This window comes from Apteryx mantelli, chromosome 1, assembly GCF_036417845.1.
Source record: "Apteryx mantelli isolate bAptMan1 chromosome 1, bAptMan1.hap1, whole genome shotgun sequence".
NCBI lineage: Eukaryota > Metazoa > Chordata > Aves > Apterygiformes > Apterygidae > Apteryx > Apteryx mantelli.
The window spans coordinates 7,920,047-7,937,622 of record NC_089978.1 but is presented as its reverse complement, the minus strand read 5'-3'; the positions used below and the strand labels follow the sequence as shown (position 1 = coordinate 7,937,622).

Sequence of the window (17,576 nt, the reverse complement as noted above, 5' to 3'; positions counted from 1 at the left end):
CATGTTTGTTTAAAGGATGGCTGCATTGGGCGAGACCAAAGCGCCCTATCTCTGGCAGTGTCCAGGAAGAGTTATGTAATAGTGTAGAAGAACAGGGAAAACAGAGCATTGTTTTCAGGTGTTACCTCTTAAGTTCAGGTTCCTGGTGACTCCTGCATTTCTGAACAAGAGGTTGTGACTTGGTACTTAAGCCTTGATGCATTTTCCTTTGAATTTTTATAATCTGTTTTTGAACACATGTAAAATTCTTGCAACTGTGGCAGATATTTCTACACACCGTGCAGATGTTATCTCCTTTTTCTACCCAATAATTTGATGTGGTGCTATTTCTTGTATTGCAGAAACGATGAATGATTATTTTTTTAATTTTTATGCCACTCCTGATATTACAGACCTTTGTTATAGCCATGCCACATTTTCTCTTCGAGGTTGACGTGCTCACTTATTTAGTCACTGCTTGTACCAAAGACACTTTCATACTGGAGTCAGATTTACAGCTCTGTGAACTTAAAAAAAAAAAAATAATAAGGCTGTCCTAAGCGATAGGCTGTGCCACAGTCAGTAGCTGAATAATTTCACACTGGAAGTTTTTAGCTGTGACTGCATGGCTGCCCAGGCGCAGCAGAAACCACGCTCGCGTGCAGCTGTCCCCAGCGCCGGGGGAGAAATACTCCCAGGGCTTTGGTAGGCTCGGCAGAGCGTGGGACAGCAGCACGGGCTCGGCTTGCAGGGCTGTGATCAGTGCAGCGTGATGTCCTTAAATGCAAACGTACCAGATGACAAAGCAAGTGAATGAAGACTATCCTTTTTTTTTTCTTCGACAGTGTCTTCTGCTAAAACTTCGATTTCAAGACATCGTCGATAGAAAGCCCCTAGCAGAGCCCGCGCTCTCCCGAGCACTGTCTGTCCTGGGTTCTGCACTGATGGCGCGGGGACTGGGGAGGGGGAGCGGTGATGCGAACTACATCTCCCATCAGGCACCGCTCCGCCCCGCGCAGCGCCGCAAGCGGCGCGAGCGCGCGGTGCACAGCGGGAGCTGTAGTCCTGCGCTGCCGCACCTGGGGCGCCGCTCCGGAAGTGATTCTGTGGCCGCCCGGGGGCGCGGTGGTTTCCGGGAGTCGGCACTCATGGAGGCTCCGGAGTAGCCAAGCGTTTGAGGGGCTCGGCGGCCGCCGCCGCCATGTTCGGCTGCCTGGTGGCGGGCAGGCTGGTGAGCACTGCCCGGGCCGCGGGTGGAGCTGCCAAGGGGCCGCAGAGCCGCCCCGTGGATCTCGCTCTTCCCCTCGCCCGAGCTCCTCCCGGGGCCGGCCCCAGGCCGAGGGGACCTGCCGCCCCCCTCACGCTCGCCCCACGCCTCTGCTGGCTCCTGCCCTTCATCCCCAGAGGCAGCTGCGTTGTGGAGCTTCATTGCTGGCATCCTGCCTGGCGGCAGTCACCCTGCTCTCTAGTCATGCAGGGCTTTGAGCTCCTGAGTCAGCTTCTGGCAAGCTGGGCACTTAAAAGAAGCTTTTCAAGGCCAGGCTCTATGTTGGCTGCAAGGATGTGGCACCTGGGGTAAAAAGGAGGGTTTCTTTGTGCTGTGGCATTTGGCCATCCTTGTACTACCTGTCTGAAAGCCTGTTGTATTTCCTATGTGAACAGGTTTCCGTGATTACTGGGGTTGTCCTAGCCAGGTGGTCAAGAGCCACAACTGACAGACTTGTCAAGCTCTGCTGCACCCTGTCTTCCTCCTAGGCAGATGGGGAGCGAAGGTATTCTGATGCTGTAGTCCCGGGTGGGATGTGCAAAGGGTGTAGCTGGTGAGGGCTTGTGATTCTTTTTTAGCAGCCTTTTGCACAATTGCTGAGTTTGCCTTTCATCTGAATGTTTGCTACTTAGGTTTAGTGTATTCCTCGCGTCTTGGGTGTAGTGTAGTGTACATTCCGCCTTGGGTGTAGTTCTGAAAAGGGAAGCTCATGGTTATAGTCAAAAGAAAGAGAACAAAATCTTTACTAACATTGCTTTTTTATTTTATTTATTTATTTTTTCTAGGTGCAAGCAGCTCCTCAACAAGTGGCTGAGGACAAATTTGTCTTTGACTTACCGGACTATGAAAACATCAACCATGTTGTGGTGTTCATGCTGGGAACTCTGCCATTTCCCGAAGGAATGGGAGGATCTGTCTATTTTTGTTATCCGGACCAGAGTGGGATGGCAGTGTGGCAGCTGCTTGGGTTTGTCACTAATGAGAAGCCAAGTGCCATCTTCAAAATTTCTGGTCTCAAATCTGGTAAGATTAGTAAAACATAGCAGTCAGTGGAATGGGTGTGTTGCTGCGTGCCTGAGGGACTAAATGTTGGGAGGTGTTGATCAAAAGGGTGCTTGAAAAGCCGGACCGCTGTGTTTATTCTGGTAGTCCCTAGGAGATATGAGGAGTGGTTTTGTGGAAGTCTGGCCGTGTATTAATGCTCCTGGGGAAGTTTCTCACTTGTTTGCCCTTGTCGGCAGTGTTGATTTGGAACTTCACTGCAACAGCGTTGGCATACAGGTTGCAGTGCTTCTGCAACCTGTATGGGGAAGCTGAGGAAGAACGTCTGTGCACTTTCCGTAGTGTGGTTTTAGGCATTTGGCTGGACATGCCTGCGATATTTTCTTGTACCTCTTGTTACCAAGGCGCTGTATTCACTGTGGCATAGAGCTGCCTTTTCTAAGGAGCAGTTTGTCACAATGGCTTTGGAAAGCTAGCTTCGTCTAGTCCAGGTGCTGTGCACTATGTAATGGTTCAGTTCAGGGTATTATCGTTGGAAAGCAGTTTTCCAAATGCTTTTTTTATCCTTGATGTACACCTGAGTAAAGATATGGGAGTCAGAAAAGACTAGTGCTACATGAAGTAGGGTTTTTTGATTATGTGGTCTTTTTTCCATGCGTGCTGTCAAAGTGAAGTATCCCAAAGGCACACCTTTCGTCTAATAAAGGAATGGGTATGTCAGTCATGCAGTTTGTAGGACTATGGTGATAAAGTAATATGCATCTTTTATAGGTTTAAGTGTAGTTTACAACCTTAACTTTAATTTCTGTTTAGATAACTATTGAAGATGCTGTGAGGAAATGTATTAATTCAGTAGGTGGCGTGCTTTCTCTTGAATGAGTCCTGGATAGTAATCTGACGTAAGGTAAAGGCTTTACAGGTGCAGGGCAAAATAATTTCTGGCCATGTATGTTACTCAGAAGTTTTGGGCCTTCTTGGAACATGTAACAGCCACATGAAAATTTTATTTTTGTGTGGTTTTGTATGTCCAGAAGTTGTGGAGTGAGTGAAACAGAGTAAAGCGTAGGACCTGCTTTCTTCCCCAGCTATTGCAGTGTTTTTCTCGTGCTGGACTTTCTTTGTTATGTGTGTCTTCAGAGAGCTTTGTAGCAAAAAATATCTTCAGATGCTTTTGAAGGATAGCACCTTTAGGCATTATTTCCAAGTGAATATTAGGTTGCTTTCATTTGTATAATCCTGTGTGTTGTAAATGTGGCTCTAGTCCCTTGAATTTTCTCAGAATTGTTTTTTGTCTCTGGTTTGGTTGAAATGTTGAGACAGTTGCTAGAATTCCTGTTGGAAGCAGAAAAGTTGCAAAGGGTTGCATTTGAGGAACAATTCTGTGACCTAGTTGAATGTGCTGGCTGTGCCATGTGGCAGTGCTGTGTTTCACCTGAAGAAGAGAGCTCTGCCTTTCTGTTGTTGTCTACTGATTGTCTGGCTTCAGAGTCAGTATAAGCTGCACAACCTTAGTTTCCGTGCCCATAAACAGTTGTCTGATGGAGAGGACTGTGTAGAAAGAGGAGATGGAGAGAGTGATCTTGGAAAGTAGGAACCATCCTGTTGAAGTCTGTGTTTTGCATTTGAATATCTCAGGTTAATTTCTTGAACATGACAAATGTCATTGGCATGTCCTCATCCAGTGGATGGGGTGCCAGGACGTCTCCTGATTCAGAGTGTCTGTTTTCACTAGTAGGTAGCAGTGCTGTTCCATGAAGAGAATAAATAAGGAAGTTGAACTTGAGTTTTATTCTGTAAGAAGTGGCAAGGGATTATGTTTCTAGCCTGGTTCCATTTAGTTAAAGCAGTAGTTTCAAGCTGAGTAGTTCAGTTGCCAAGGTGGGAAGGTATTTTCAGCATAATTACATTTTCTGAGGGGAAATGGCAAGTAACCCTTTAAGATGAGAAGCATGGAGGTTGGGCAGATGTTTCTAACATGGGAAGTTCAGGCTAAAATAATAATGCTAAGAGGTAATTTGACAATTAATAGCAGAATTAAGTTGATGTGGCCTTTGCTTTTGGAAAAAAAAAGGAAGTAATAATAAAGAGTGTGTCTGTTCCTTTTACAATCTACAATAGTTGGCGAGAACTTGTATAAGTGTATGGATTAAGTCAGCTTTTTGTTACTTATGTGAAGAGTATGTGCATTAAAAGTGATGGAAGAAACTTTGCGTAAATTTTTATAAAATGGCTCCGGGTGTATATTGTGACATTAGCTTGCTTGCTGGATGTTATATAGTTGTATTAATTGTTGTGCTGCAGAGTCAAAATGCTACAGAGTCAAAATACTGCAGACTGATATGCGTGCTTAAATTTAATCCCAGGTTGAGCAGAACCAATTCACACTTTCAGTAAACTGTGGCACTAATTGTAAGTTCCCTGTGAAGCAGTGGCTGTAGGAGGATTTCTCTTTCTTGCTGTGTGATGAACAGAAGAGGGCTACAGTGTGTCTGAAGTGGGCAGGTGTGGTCAGCTGAAGGGCCCTAGCATTTTATTGCAGGTAAGTTGTGAAAGGTTAAGTGTAGAGTTTCTTACTCACACATGAAGTTCGTGCTTTGTGTCTAGAATTCCTTGGTACTCTGCAGGTTTTGCCCTGCGTGTGACTTGCGCACATTGCCAGTCATTGCAATGACTAGTTGTGGTGTAAAAATACCCTAACTGCGTATATTGTATTTAAGACTTCTAGCCTGTGTGGATCAAGTGGAATGGCATTGCCACAGCTTGCTTAGTTTTCTTCCCTCCTTCCTCCTCTCCCGTGCTCCCTTAGGAAAGCCACTACAGAGGAACATTGTAGTGTTACCAAGGTTGCTTTGGTAAATGAGCTAAGGGGGGGGGATCACTTTTGTGAAATACACTCTTCTTGTTTGGAGTGAGTAGGGCAACAACACAAAAATCTGGTTTGAGGAGTTCATGAGGTTCTTCTCTGCCCATTTCTCCAGTCTGTCAAGGTCCCTCTGAATGGCGGCGCAGCCCTCATTTGTATCAGCCGCTCCTCTAGGCCTGAACTGCTTCCCTACGGTATAAGGTCTGGTAGTGCTTCAGTGAATGTGATTATACATTCTTTTCTGACTGCTTTGTGTGCTATTTTGCTAATCAAATGTAGATGAATTTCATTTGATTGTCCATAGAGAAGGGTCTGGAAATGCTATTTACCTCACAATTGCAAAGTTTATTTTCTTAATTGTGACTGAAAGTGTGGTAGAAATGGAAAACAGCCTTTAGGGGGGACTGTGCAGTCTTACTGGGAGTATATTGACAAGTGGGATGAAGTTACAGGATAGCCTTTTGCATTCCAGACTTTCTCTGCTGCACAGTGTGTGGTTGTGTGTGTGATCTTCTGTTTCCCACTCACAAATATACCCGGTAAAATAATGTCTGTATTTGAGGAATGCAAATGGGTAAGGTTTCTGACAAGGTTGTGCTGAAGGGTATTGGGGTCAAGATTGCATGAAAGGAGAGAGGGGAGAAAATTAAAATACTTTTCTGATTGCTCTTTGCTCTGGTTATGACGCGGTATCTTGGAGAGTACAGGATCTGAACGCCAAAATCTCAGTCTGTGTTTTAGTACATCAACACACTGTGTTCTTTGCATTCATAAGGTTTGAAATACTAATTATAAGAGGTAGCATTTGAAATGTGGAGTATACAGTTGGTATAAGGATGGCAGGGGACATTTTTCTCTGATCCTTTTAGGCAGGCACCTCTCCAGGAGAGTGGCTCCGTGGGAGTGCGGTGCTAAGTATCTGTACTGCTGGGGTAGTGCTTGCAGAGGCCATCGGTCTCGGGAAGTATCATTCTTGCATGCAAAGTGACAGAATAGATGCACTTTCATTAATTAAGTCTTTCTAAAGTAGTGATGTTTTCTGATGGTTCTTGTTGCTTGAGGGTGTTAGGTTTTTATTGTAAATGTCAGTTTCTCAAGTGAATGTGTTAGAAGATATAAAACTTGTGCCAACTGTATCGCTTTAGAATTTCTAATAGTAAACTTAAACATGATATTTAGTCATTCTGGTTTCTGATAGCTTTTTTGGTTTGTTTTTAATACTTCTGTAAATTCTAAAGTTATAAAGCAAGCATCTATGCACTGTATGGACTGAGCTCAAACAACAATGGCATTTCCCGAAAGAGCTGCTAAATAGCATTTTAGGAGACTAACTCTTCTTACTGGCCTTGTGTTAAAGTATGTTTTAATAGAACAGTGAGTGCTTTTCTTGTAAAGTGCCACTGGATATCAGTTCTAAGATATGGAGTGTGTTGAGGAAACAGATCAGAATTCAAAGACTTTCTAACCAGTGTGAATTTTATATCGGAGGTGAAGGAGAAGAGGGTAACAGCCTTCTGGTGTAAGGTACTAGGATATTGCAGATAGCTTCTGCCATCTATTTCTTTTTTTTTCTTTTCTTTTTTTTTTTTTTTTTTTGCTTATGTGGGGGTTTGTTTTTAATGCTCAACAGATTCTCTTGTACACTTACCTTAATGTTAAAATAAATGTTAGAGTGTCTCTCATGAATTGGACTAATTCTTCTTTTCTTGGAATTGATTTGGCAGGCTAAATCTCATGGGAGCAGAAAAGAAAGGTGATGTGGAAGGGGATTTAAGCTAGTATATTCCTGAGCGTGTGCAGGATTGACACTTGGCTTCAATTGAAAGGGCTATTGAGTTTTGAATGCGATTTCTGTATGGGTTGGATGTTGGCTTCCTTCATGGTAGAGCCTTGCATCTCTGCAGAAGAATTGGCAGGTTTCTGAGATCTTCAGTTTGATTCCTCGGACTTATGCTTTTCTTGCTGGCTGAGTTCTTGGCCGTGGAGCTAAGTCAGATGGTGCTTCAGATTTCAGTTAGACTTCCTTGCAGCTCAAGATAGTGCTTACAGGCCTGTAGGATAGCTCTTGACTAGCTTTGCTTTCTCCAGCTAGTAAAAGGCCAGAGAGTGGTGCTGAAGCATTGCTTCTATGTTATGAGAATACTTGCCTATTATGTTAGCTCAGACTTACCTGGAGTGTTAGTATTTGCTTACTAGTAACATTGTGGTCCCCCCCAGATTTTTTTCCTATTTTTTCCTTGTCGGATACTGATAAAGAAGAGTGAGCAATTTCAGTGACTGTAGACAATTGTTATTGTTTGCAGAGTCTGTAGCTGAAGTTGGGACTGAAAGTGCTGGTTAAAGCTCAGCTGAGAAAGATCAGAGGTGATGGTGGGGGCTGGAATGATGCCTGTATAAGAGTTTTGCAATTTGTGGGTATGTGTTCTGCCTGATTTGCTGTTTTCTTTGTGACTTTTGCAAAGCTGGAGACACTTCTGTTTCGCGGCCATTGAGATGTGACCTTTGCTGTAGTTGGTGGTGGTTTTGAGCTGTTCTGTTCATACATGGGGCTGCCCACTTTGCTGTAGGGATAGCTTAAAGTCAGAGTGATCTTCAAAGAACACCCTTTAATTCTCACTGCACAAAGAGGTTCACCAGCACTTCATTTGAATGAGTGAATCAAAAAAGCGTTCAGCAGTGCTAAATGTGTTTGGGGTTTTTCTATAGTCATTATGATGGGAATTAAAGAATTGGTTTCTGTAAAGAAAGGTATTGCTGTGTCTTTTACTCACAGATCATCTTTCCTATTGTACTTGGGATCAGTTTTCATCATAGAAAGCTTTGAAAGTTGTGGGGGTTTTTTTCTTTCTGTTCTTAGAAAAATCCTTAAGATCTGCTGTATTTTAAATTTACCTATTCACTGTTTCATCTATTGGGTGTGTATGTGCTTGTGTGTACTTGCGCATGTGTTTGGACTGTGCTTTTCTTCTGGATTTCTGTGATTGGGAGAACTCTTTGGTGGGAGGGGGGAGTATCTTATACAGAAGAAATATGATGATTTAAGTAAAACCGTCTTTACGTGTGTACCAAGTCTAACATTTATGCTGTTTATGGTGTTTTCAGGGAAAGGAAGCCAACACCCCTTTGGTGCCATGAACCTCCCTCAGACGCCAACAGTAGCCCAGATTGGAATCTCGGTGGAACTGCTGGAGAGTTTGGCCCAACAGACTCCTGTCGCAAGTGCTGCTGTATCATCAGTAGATTCATTCACTGAGGTAACTTGGGCATCCTGTTTCAAGAAGTCCTCTGTAGTACTGAAGTTTGTTAAGAACTGAGCCTCTGAAGAACTTTTTTTTTTCCTTCTTTTAAGCTGATAAAAGTGGTTACAGAATCATAACTAACCTAATTTGTTGTCTAATCATTTGGCTGGATGCTATGGTGTTTTGAGATTACATTGTATTGCCCTGAAAGAATATGTCTCCTGCAGAAGACTGGGTTTTTTTTTTGCCTGTTCAGTGGAATCAGGTCATTAATGTCTATAGTATCTATGTCACTCTACTGTAAAAATACTTGGGAGGCTTCCTCACAGGAGCAAATACCTGCTGTCTCTCACACGTGTTCAGTTAGTATCTGATGATTTGTAGATGTTCAGGGCATAGACCTACAGGGATGATCGAAAACTACTCAAGTGGTAACACAGACTTGAGCATAGATGCATGTAGAGATTTAATGGTACCACTTACCCTTGAGAAATCCTTTTAATGTAGTTCTGCAGAATTAAAAAATGATGCACTCTGCCACAGAAGGATGTATTTTTTTCCTGCAGACCAGGCCTTGGGCTGCAACATTAGCCATTTTTACTCAGCAGGTCTGATAATTTGAACCTCTGGAAATCCTCAGCCAGCAATAGCAGTTAGTCAGCCATCTAACAGCAGTACTCAAGGCAAGCTAGATCTGCATGGCAACTCTTGATTTCCCTAACAGTGTTCTGGATGAAACTGGTGTCTGCACATAACACGTCAGATCACTGTATGCTTCTTCTGAATACTTACTTGTGTCTTGAAAAGGCAAGAAGGTGTCTTTGAAATCTTGTTATGTAGGTGTGTTTTGAGTTTAGGCTTTGATCTTCTGGTCAAAACTAAGATCAAATTGATGTTCCCAGAACCATTGTTGGCTCTGGCATTATCTTTTAACACTTAAGAAGTCAAAGAGAGGCTTTGTTTGAGGCATTTTTTTTTTCTTGCTTGCTTTTCATACAGACACTTATTGAAGTAGACTGGTAATTGAACAGTAATCCTGATAATGAAGCTGATGTCCTCTGACAGGTTATATACATTATAGTTCCAAATACGTAATGTCTCCTTTGGAGAAAGTTGTCTTGACTATGAGTTGACTGACAGCTATTTGTGTATATTAGGGTTAATCAAGCTTTTTGGCTTATTGGGGCAAATGACATCTAAATGTTATTTCTGATTCTACCAATTTTTATAATAGCAGTAGTTAGGTCACCAGTTAATAACGTGCAACCTGAAGTCATTTGCAAGCTGGCTGGTGGATTTTCCTGGCAATAATGTGTAAAGAAAAAAACACCTCATGATTATATGTCACTTTGCAAATGTTATTTCCAGGTAGGTGGATTTTTCCCTATTAAAACACAATGAAATTTTAACCAAAATTTTTACATTGTTTTTAAGGAATGTCAGTTCAGTAAGGGTTTGAAACAACAATTACTCTTGTAGAGACGATTTATGAAGGCGTTGTTGAAGGAAATGTTTGAAGGATTAGATAGAAGAGGAAGGTGATACAGGTGATATGTGTAGATGGGAACACAGTTTGTGAATGGCTAATGGCTTTTTTCAAATCTTGATATCAGCTATTTGGAACTACTACTTCATAGCAATAAAAATAGATTCTTTTAAAGCCAGAATCATTTGTCACTATTCTAAATTAAGCGATTGTTCTTCCACTACATTTTAAGAAGGCATATAAAAATTTATGATGATACATTTTACATAATTATAGTATAAAAAAAAATAATGGAAAGAAGCGGGACAAAAAAGCAGAATTCTGCATGAGAGTGGGGTGAGACTGAGGATACATTCCTTGGGTTCTAGGGCATCATCTCTTCTCCCACCCTCTGTTTGCATCAAAGTAGGTGGTGGGAAGTTCAAGGGTGCTGATACGTTGCCTCAGGCTCTGTTTTTCTCCATCTTTTTTACTCTGAAGATACTTTGTTCCCCCACTGAAACAACCCATATGTGTGTGTATGTATTTGTGTGTATAAAAATAATTTCTTTTAACTGTAATGAATAGGGGAAAGAAGGAAGGAGATATTGTACACTTATTTATTTGTAAGCTAACTAAGAATTTCCAGCTGTCCCCTCCTCCCCACACAAGTCTTGCTGATTCTTGGCTGAAATCTCTCAATCCATTTTCATCGCTTGTACTTCCTCATTCCCACAGTTTTTGCTATGTATCTTTCTCATGTTTTTCCCAGCAAGAACATGTGGCAGAGGATGCCAGGGAATCAACCCTTCTGTGATAAAAGCTGAACAAAGTTTCCCAGTTGCTGGAGTCTGTCTCCTGTCTTGGCAGGAATCTGTGGAAATTGTAATGTAACAAGGCAGATCACTGCAGGCTTTTCAGCTGGTTTAACAGCTAGTGTTTTGCTATGACCTGGGCTTTGCCACTTTGTCCTGATGTAGAGTTCTCCCAATGGTTTAATTTGGAGGAAAAGACCAGCTGTAGTCACTGTGTCACTGGTTAGTCGCAGGATTTTACCAAGATGTGGTCCCCAAATGAATCAGGGAAAATGTTCTTTCCAAAGCTCTTTATCCAGTTGGATAAAATTGGGCAGGGAGGGTGGAAGTTGAAGATTCCAAGATGATTTCTTGACAGTAGAAGGATCTGAGGACAAGACAGAGTTAGGATGTTTTGATCTCTTTAGGTCACCAGGGAGGTGTGTATTAACATATCCATCTCCCCGCTGCATGAGATAACAATGCTAATTTTACTTCATGTGGGAGTTACGTATCAGTTAAACTTTTGCACAAAAATTTAAATTGGGGGGAAAAAAATAACCCTCTTGAAATTAAATGTAAAATGTCTCTTTTATTTCAGTTCACTCAGAAGATGTTGGATAACTTCTATAATTTTGCTTCCTCATTTGCTGTTACTCAGGCGCAGATGACTCCAAATCCTTCTGAAGCTTTCATTCCTGCAAACATAGTTCTGAAATGGTAATGGAAATGATCTCAAGCACCTTTTCTTTTTGTTTTTTTTTTCTAGGCATCAAAACGGCTAGTTTCGAAGTATTAGATTACTGTCATGCTGTGTGGTGAAATGATGCAAAAATATTTAAAACTGTTACTGATTTGCCACTGTTTATCTGAAATAGAGATGTTCTGTCCACTGTTCTTGTATTTACTTGTCAGTGTCTTCATATAATGATTTTGATTAGAAAAATACTATGCCTATGAGTTTTGCTTCTTTTAGAAATGTAATCCTTATCATATGCGGATTTACAGTGTGTTACTGATTCTACAAATGCTTCTCGAGTCATGGAAAGACAGAACATGCTATGTCTGTCAGTTCGTGCTTATTTGTTATGCTTGGTCTCTTCCTAGACATAGTTCCAGCATAGTTCTGTAGCTTAAGTATGTGGGAGAGGTGGAGAAATCATGTTCCTAGCTGACCTGATTGTACCACCAACAAACCTTGAGCACAGATGCAGAAGTCTCTAAGGACTGTTTTTCAGGGACTAATTTCAGAAATAACTCGTTATGGGGATAGCACACGTAGTCTGGTGAACTGCAGACAGTCTTCAGAATGTCTGAAAAAACTCTTACCTACAGTTTATCAGTTTAGCTCCCTTTAGCCATCTCTACAGTATTAACCTAACCCATTGTTTTAGAACAGTATTTTCGGCTCTCTGAATTCGGTTTGTCCATTAGTATGGATCAGCATGGACACGTAAGCACTTAGCGGAAGCAGTAGGTTTCCTTTGTGCAATTGATGCAGAACATCAATGTGCTGTAAATTAAAAAGCATTTCATGTTGCGGAATAGATGCAATTTTTCTTGTTCTCTGCAAGAGAACCTGATTTGTATCATTTTGAAGCCATTCTAATTATGACACCTTTTGTTTCTCCTAGGTATGAGAACTTCCAGAGACGTCTGACACAGAACCCTCTCTTTTGGAAAACATAAACTTAAATCATGGCATTTGAAGTGCTTTCTGAAGAGTGTTACCTGAAAGATGCAGCAAATATCTCCACTAAAAATTTTTTGGGAAAAAACGATTAGTCTGAATAGACAACCTTGTAGCTTTTATAATACTCGAAAATTATTTAAAATTAAAACCCATGAAAACTACTTGCTTACGCATTTCTTTTTTTTTAATTGAAGTACTTGGCTTCAGCAAGAAGTCAGTGGTGCATACGCATATTTAGAAATACTCTTCTGCAACTGTATGTAAAATGGAAGGAATTAAAAGATGAAAGATGGCAGTATGGTTTCATACTTGTGGTGTGAAGTTTTCTGGTGGTGGTGAACTGTAAACAAAAGAAAGTAGTATCTTTCTTTACCTCATTCTTAAGGATGATCAGGCTACTGACTAAGAATACAATGATTATTTTATGCCTAGTACTTAGGCTGTAAGTACTTAGATTTTGCAGACGACTGAGATTCCTGTCCCCATGAATGTGTACTGTACCATATAAATGGTACAACTGTATTTACTACTTTTTCCTCATTAAGACACTTTTGGGCTCAATCTCAGGGTAGCTGTTTTTAATTTCTCGTGCATGAAAGCGTAGTGAAATCTTTTGGGACTCTTTCCCCACTGCATGCCAAATAGCATAGAAATGGCTGTTATGGGCCAATTAAGAAATGTAGATTGGTATTTTGCAATCCAGGAGTGTTCAGTGAGATGAGAGCTGGATTACTGGCAGTGGAGGTATTTGATTAATTCTTACTTCTCTTCAGCTTTCTCTAATTATGGTATAAAGAATAATGTAGAGGAAAAAATTAGCATAATGCCTCTTACTATCTGGAGGGCTTATAGTATCATGAAACAACAAATCGGCCTTTTTTGATTTTGTTTTCACCCCAGGAGCGAAATGAATGCAGTAAGAACTACTGTCTTTAGTCAGTCAGTCAGGGAAGAGTCAGCAGACTCCACCACTACCAGAAGTTGCAGCCAAATTTCCTTCTTTAGAGGCAACTGTAGGGTCCGCACACTGCAGTGAATGGGCTGAGCCTCAGCCTGGGAACAGCAGGTTGTGGTTCTCCTCGATGCACGGCCCTCCTTGGGGAGGGGCCAGCTCCCAAAACAGCCATTTCAGGGCAGAACCTGGCTGAAGCTCCTGGTGATGGAGGCTGCAGCCCCTCTTGTGACACATGGGTGGGGGTAACGGGTTAGCTGTGTCCTAGTGACACGACCCACTGCCCAGCCCTGCTCCCCTCGCCTGCCTGCACGCTGCTGGGAGGTGCCAGGCACTCGCCGGTGCTCTCACAGCTGCCTTTCTCTTGAAGATATGCCTTGCAGTGTGAAGGAGAAGGGAGGCAGGAGAATAGCGTTGGAGGGCTGCTCTGTCGTCTGTAGAGAGGGATATAACCTAGATGGAAGGCATGAACACTGTTATTATGGGGCTCTTGTTCCCAGTGCTCCAGAAAGCCTTTCAGGAGCTATTTTTTCAGTGATCTCTTAGTGCAAACTATTAGAAACTGCTATTATAACCTTGGGGCCTGAGGTAGGTGGGTGTGCAGGGCTGGTGGCTACAATGAGACACTTGACTAATTTTCCTATTCAGTGGGTTACGCTGACCAAACTGAGTCTGAGCAGAAAGGAGTCATGTTTAAAGAAGGTGAAAGTGTCCTACAGCTCCTGCTGTGTTTGAGAGTGATGGCCTGAGGGAAATTCAAGGATTAGAGAAGAATTTTTTTCTATCAGTGAAATCTTCCTTTCTGTGGAGGAGTCAAGGCTCTCTGGCTAGTTTTATCCCACCACATCTTCTTGTACCTCCACGCTGGTAGCCCCGGGTGTCAGAATACCTGGACTGGGGACCTTCTGTCTTGTTAAACGACAGCTGGCTACTGGAACCATTGACCATGTACTGGTTCAGAGGCTTGTGTTTTAACTGCCCAAGGATTTTGCAGTTTCATAGGCTTATGTATGCTAACATAGATGTTCCTAGTAAGAAGACAGATTAAAACGTTTGGATTTCTCTTGCACTCTTGCATGCAAGTTGTTGTGTATAAATGACCGACAGACATGCAGAATTCCATTAAAAGGTCCTGAAGAGCAACTTCAGCTCCTCCAAAACAAACAGGTCACCAAATAGCAGTTTCTGTATGACTGTGTTAATAACACTGCCTTTAGTTAGATTCTCTGTCTTTGAATCCCTTTGAGAGTTGGCTACCTGCTACCTTTTTTCAGTGTTATGGTACCTGCTGCCTGAAGGAAATTTACTGGAGCTGTTCATTGTGATTAAACTGAGTTAAAGCTCATGCTTTACAGTTATGTTGCACCAGACCTTGTCAATACAAAAATCAGAATTCAAGGTGGCTCTTACTGCACGTTCCTAGTTCAAAGTGGGGCTATGTGTGCTGTAGACAGCCTAGAAAAGGGATGGAAATGAGGTGGGTTTTGTTTGTAAGTGGCTTACTGCCATTTAGGTAAAGCAAGATCACACAGAGCAAGCATATTCCCTGTGTGCAATAATTCAAATATATTTCCCACTCAATATTAGCTGGTAGCAGTACAACGCACAATTACAGTATATGTAGAGGACAGCTGAGAGGAAGGTAGCCATTTCTGGGTGAAGGAAAGGTATGAATAAGAAGAAGGAATCCCAGCCAAGTTGAGTCCAGACTGATGTGCAACCTCACTCATACAATGGTGCCTGATGTATCAGGATGCATATTGGGACCCTGCTTGAACACCCAGATTGGCAGCATCTACGAGTATCAGAACATGGGTGCATTAAGGTCTGGACACTTGATAAGCAGGACCTGTGACCAGTAATTCCATGTTTCCTAAGTAAAGGGTGATTCTTTTGTATTATGAGCTTGATCTATTCAAATTAGTTACACTTCCAACAGCAACAATAACCTTTATGCAGGAGACTGGTTTGGTAGTTATCTTTTTTCCCTTTCCTCCTTCCCTAACTATCTTTCTCTCTTGGTTTGCCAGTGTCTGTTCTTCCTCAAGTCAACTCAGTCTCTGTAAACTGGTATTAATGTCAATTTTTTATGTTGTCCTGATACTTTAGGAGTTCTTACAGCTTTTTTAAATGGTAGTTATTCAGAAAGTTACAGAATAATTTAGGTTTGAGGGGATTGTTGGAAGTTATCTGGTCCCAACTTCTGCTCAGAGCAGGACTATCTTCAGTTAGATCAGGTGTTCAGGATCTTGTCAGGCCAAGGTCTGAATATCTCCAAGGAGGGAGATTCCACACACTCCTTGAGCCCTTATTCCCATGTTTGGCCACCTACACAGTGAAACTTTTCCTGATATCAAAGCTTTTATTGATATAACTTGTATTTGTTGCCTCTTGTCTTCTCACTGTGCACCTTTGTGCTGAGTCTTGCTCCATTTTAACCACCCCAGGAGTGCTGAAGACAAAAGTTAGTTTTCCCCCTTCTCCTTTTCCTCTCTAGCAAGAAGCTCAGCTCTCAGTCTCCCCTCACCCCTGACCATCTTGCTGGTCCTTCACAGGACTCACTCTGGTATGTGAATGTTTTCCTTTTATGTGGGAGCCCAGCACTGGATGTAGTAGTATGATCTCACAAGTATAGTATATATAGTAGATATGATCTCACAAGTACTGAATAGTGAGGATAATCACTTCCCTTGACTTGCTGGCTATGTTCCTAACAATGCAGTTCAGGATGCAGTTGGCCTTCCTTGCCAACAGGACGCACTACTGATTCATGTCCAGCTTGTTGCCCACCAGGAGCTCCAGGTCTTTCTCTGCAAAGCTGCTTTCTAGCCAGTACTCAGTATCCTAGCATACAGTGTTGCATTGGGTTATTCCATCTCAGGTGCAGGACTTTGCATTTGCCTCTGTTGAAGGTCCCTGAGGTGCTTTTGCGAGGTTCCTGAGCCCATTCCTCCAGCCTGTCTACGGCCCTCTGCATAGCAACCCTGATCTGTGACGTACCCTCCCCCAAGTTTCATGGAGTGCAGACTTTCTCGGTGTGCTCTCTGTCCCATCATCCATGTTGTTAATAAAGATTTTGAACAGTATTGGCCTCAGTACTGACTCACGAGAAACACCATTAGTAACCAGTTGGAATGGTAACTAGTAGCTTTAGTAAGGAGAAATCAGTAAGCCAGCTGGACTTAGAATCACTGGCCATGAATCTTTGACCCATACAGTACAGGCAGTTTTCCACCTGCTTTATAGTCCACTTCATCCAGTTCATATCCCTTCAATTTGGCTAAAAGGAGACTACGGGAACCTTGATAAAATCATAATAAATGCCATCCACAGCTCTTCCCTTGTCTGCACTACCAGTTATCTTGTTACAGAAGGCAATCAACTTGGTCAGGCATGACTTGCACTCGGTGAATCCATCCTGTCTGTTCCCAATCACCTTCTTGTCCGTCATGTGACTAGACAGGGTTTCCAGGAGGATTTGCTCCAAAGCCTTACCAGGGACTAAGTTTAGGCAGACTGGCTTGTGGCTCCCATAGCTAATGCCATACTGATGCCATGGCCTTGTGTGTGTTCAGGCTTAAGTGTTCCCTAATTATATTTTCCTCTCTTGTGGGTTATGTTTAACTCCTACAAACTCTGCCGCTAGCCTCAGGGACCTGAGAGGCATGAGAGCTGACTTCATAAATAAAGGCTGAGGCAAAAAAAGACATTAAGCACTTAAGCCTTTCCTATGTCTTTATTACAGGTTACAGACGCATCGAGCACACTTTCCTTAGCCTTTCTTTTGTAGCTGACATACTTAGAGGAGGCCTTCTCATTGCCTTTCACGTCCCTTGGTAGTTCCAACTCCAGCTGAGCTTTGGCTTTCCTAATCCCATTGCTGCACGCTTAGGCAATGTCTCTGTGTCTCCCAGGCAGCCTGTCCATGTTTCTACCTTCTGTGTACTCTGGAAAGAGTGCAAATAAGTAAGATGAGTTCCTCAAACCTGTTCTACATGGCATGGGATTAGGACTGTATTGGTTCAGGCCAGAGGTTCATCTCCACCAGGATCCTACCTCTGACAGTTACAAAAACTGAGGTTTATGAAGGATTAGAGCAGGTTTACAGTGATAATTCTTCCCCAGCCTCCAACAATTTACATTGTACAGACTTTCTATGCTATGTCTTTGTATTTAACAGCCTCACATGGATTATTTTTCCATGAATTTGTGCAGGTGCTTTCTGAACCCTTGTAAAATTTTAATATTCAAAACACGCTTCGAGAAGGAGCTCCACAGGAAAAAAAAATGCTTAAAAAAGTGTTTTTTTTTTTTTTTGAACT

General features: G+C 42.3%; 1 protein-coding gene across 2 annotated transcripts; it reads left to right on the top strand.

Annotated features, from left to right (window-relative positions):
• Positions 1-1,098: 1,098 nt before the first annotated feature.
• Positions 1,099-12,610, top strand: HIKESHI (heat shock protein nuclear import factor hikeshi). 2 transcript variants are annotated; one of them, XM_067314588.1, is made up of 5 exons: positions 1,099-1,210; positions 2,032-2,269; positions 8,214-8,365; positions 11,211-11,329; positions 12,244-12,610. In XM_067314588.1, exons 1-5 carry the CDS (start codon positions 1,181-1,183, stop codon positions 12,296-12,298), a joined length of 594 nt encoding a protein of 197 aa, XP_067170689.1. In that variant the 5' UTR covers positions 1,099-1,180; the 3' UTR covers positions 12,299-12,610. The 2 variants fall into 2 exon arrangements, with proteins under 2 accessions (XP_067170689.1, XP_067170771.1); XM_067314670.1 differs by lacking the exon at positions 1,099-1,210 and adding an exon at positions 1,254-1,751.
• Positions 12,611-17,576: the final 4,966 nt, after the last annotated feature.

Bases quoted from the DNA above. Each gene is read 5' to 3' on its own strand.
- HIKESHI (XM_067314588.1), top strand. From the start codon at position 1,181: ATGTTCGGCTGCCTGGTGGCGGGCAGGCTG. The intron at 2,270-8,213 runs GTAAGATTAGTA...TGGTGTTTTCAG, and splicing joins AATTTCTGGTCTCAAATCTG to GGAAAGGAAGCCAACACCCC. The intron at 8,366-11,210 runs GTAACTTGGGCA...CTTTTATTTCAG, and splicing joins CAGTAGATTCATTCACTGAG to TTCACTCAGAAGATGTTGGA.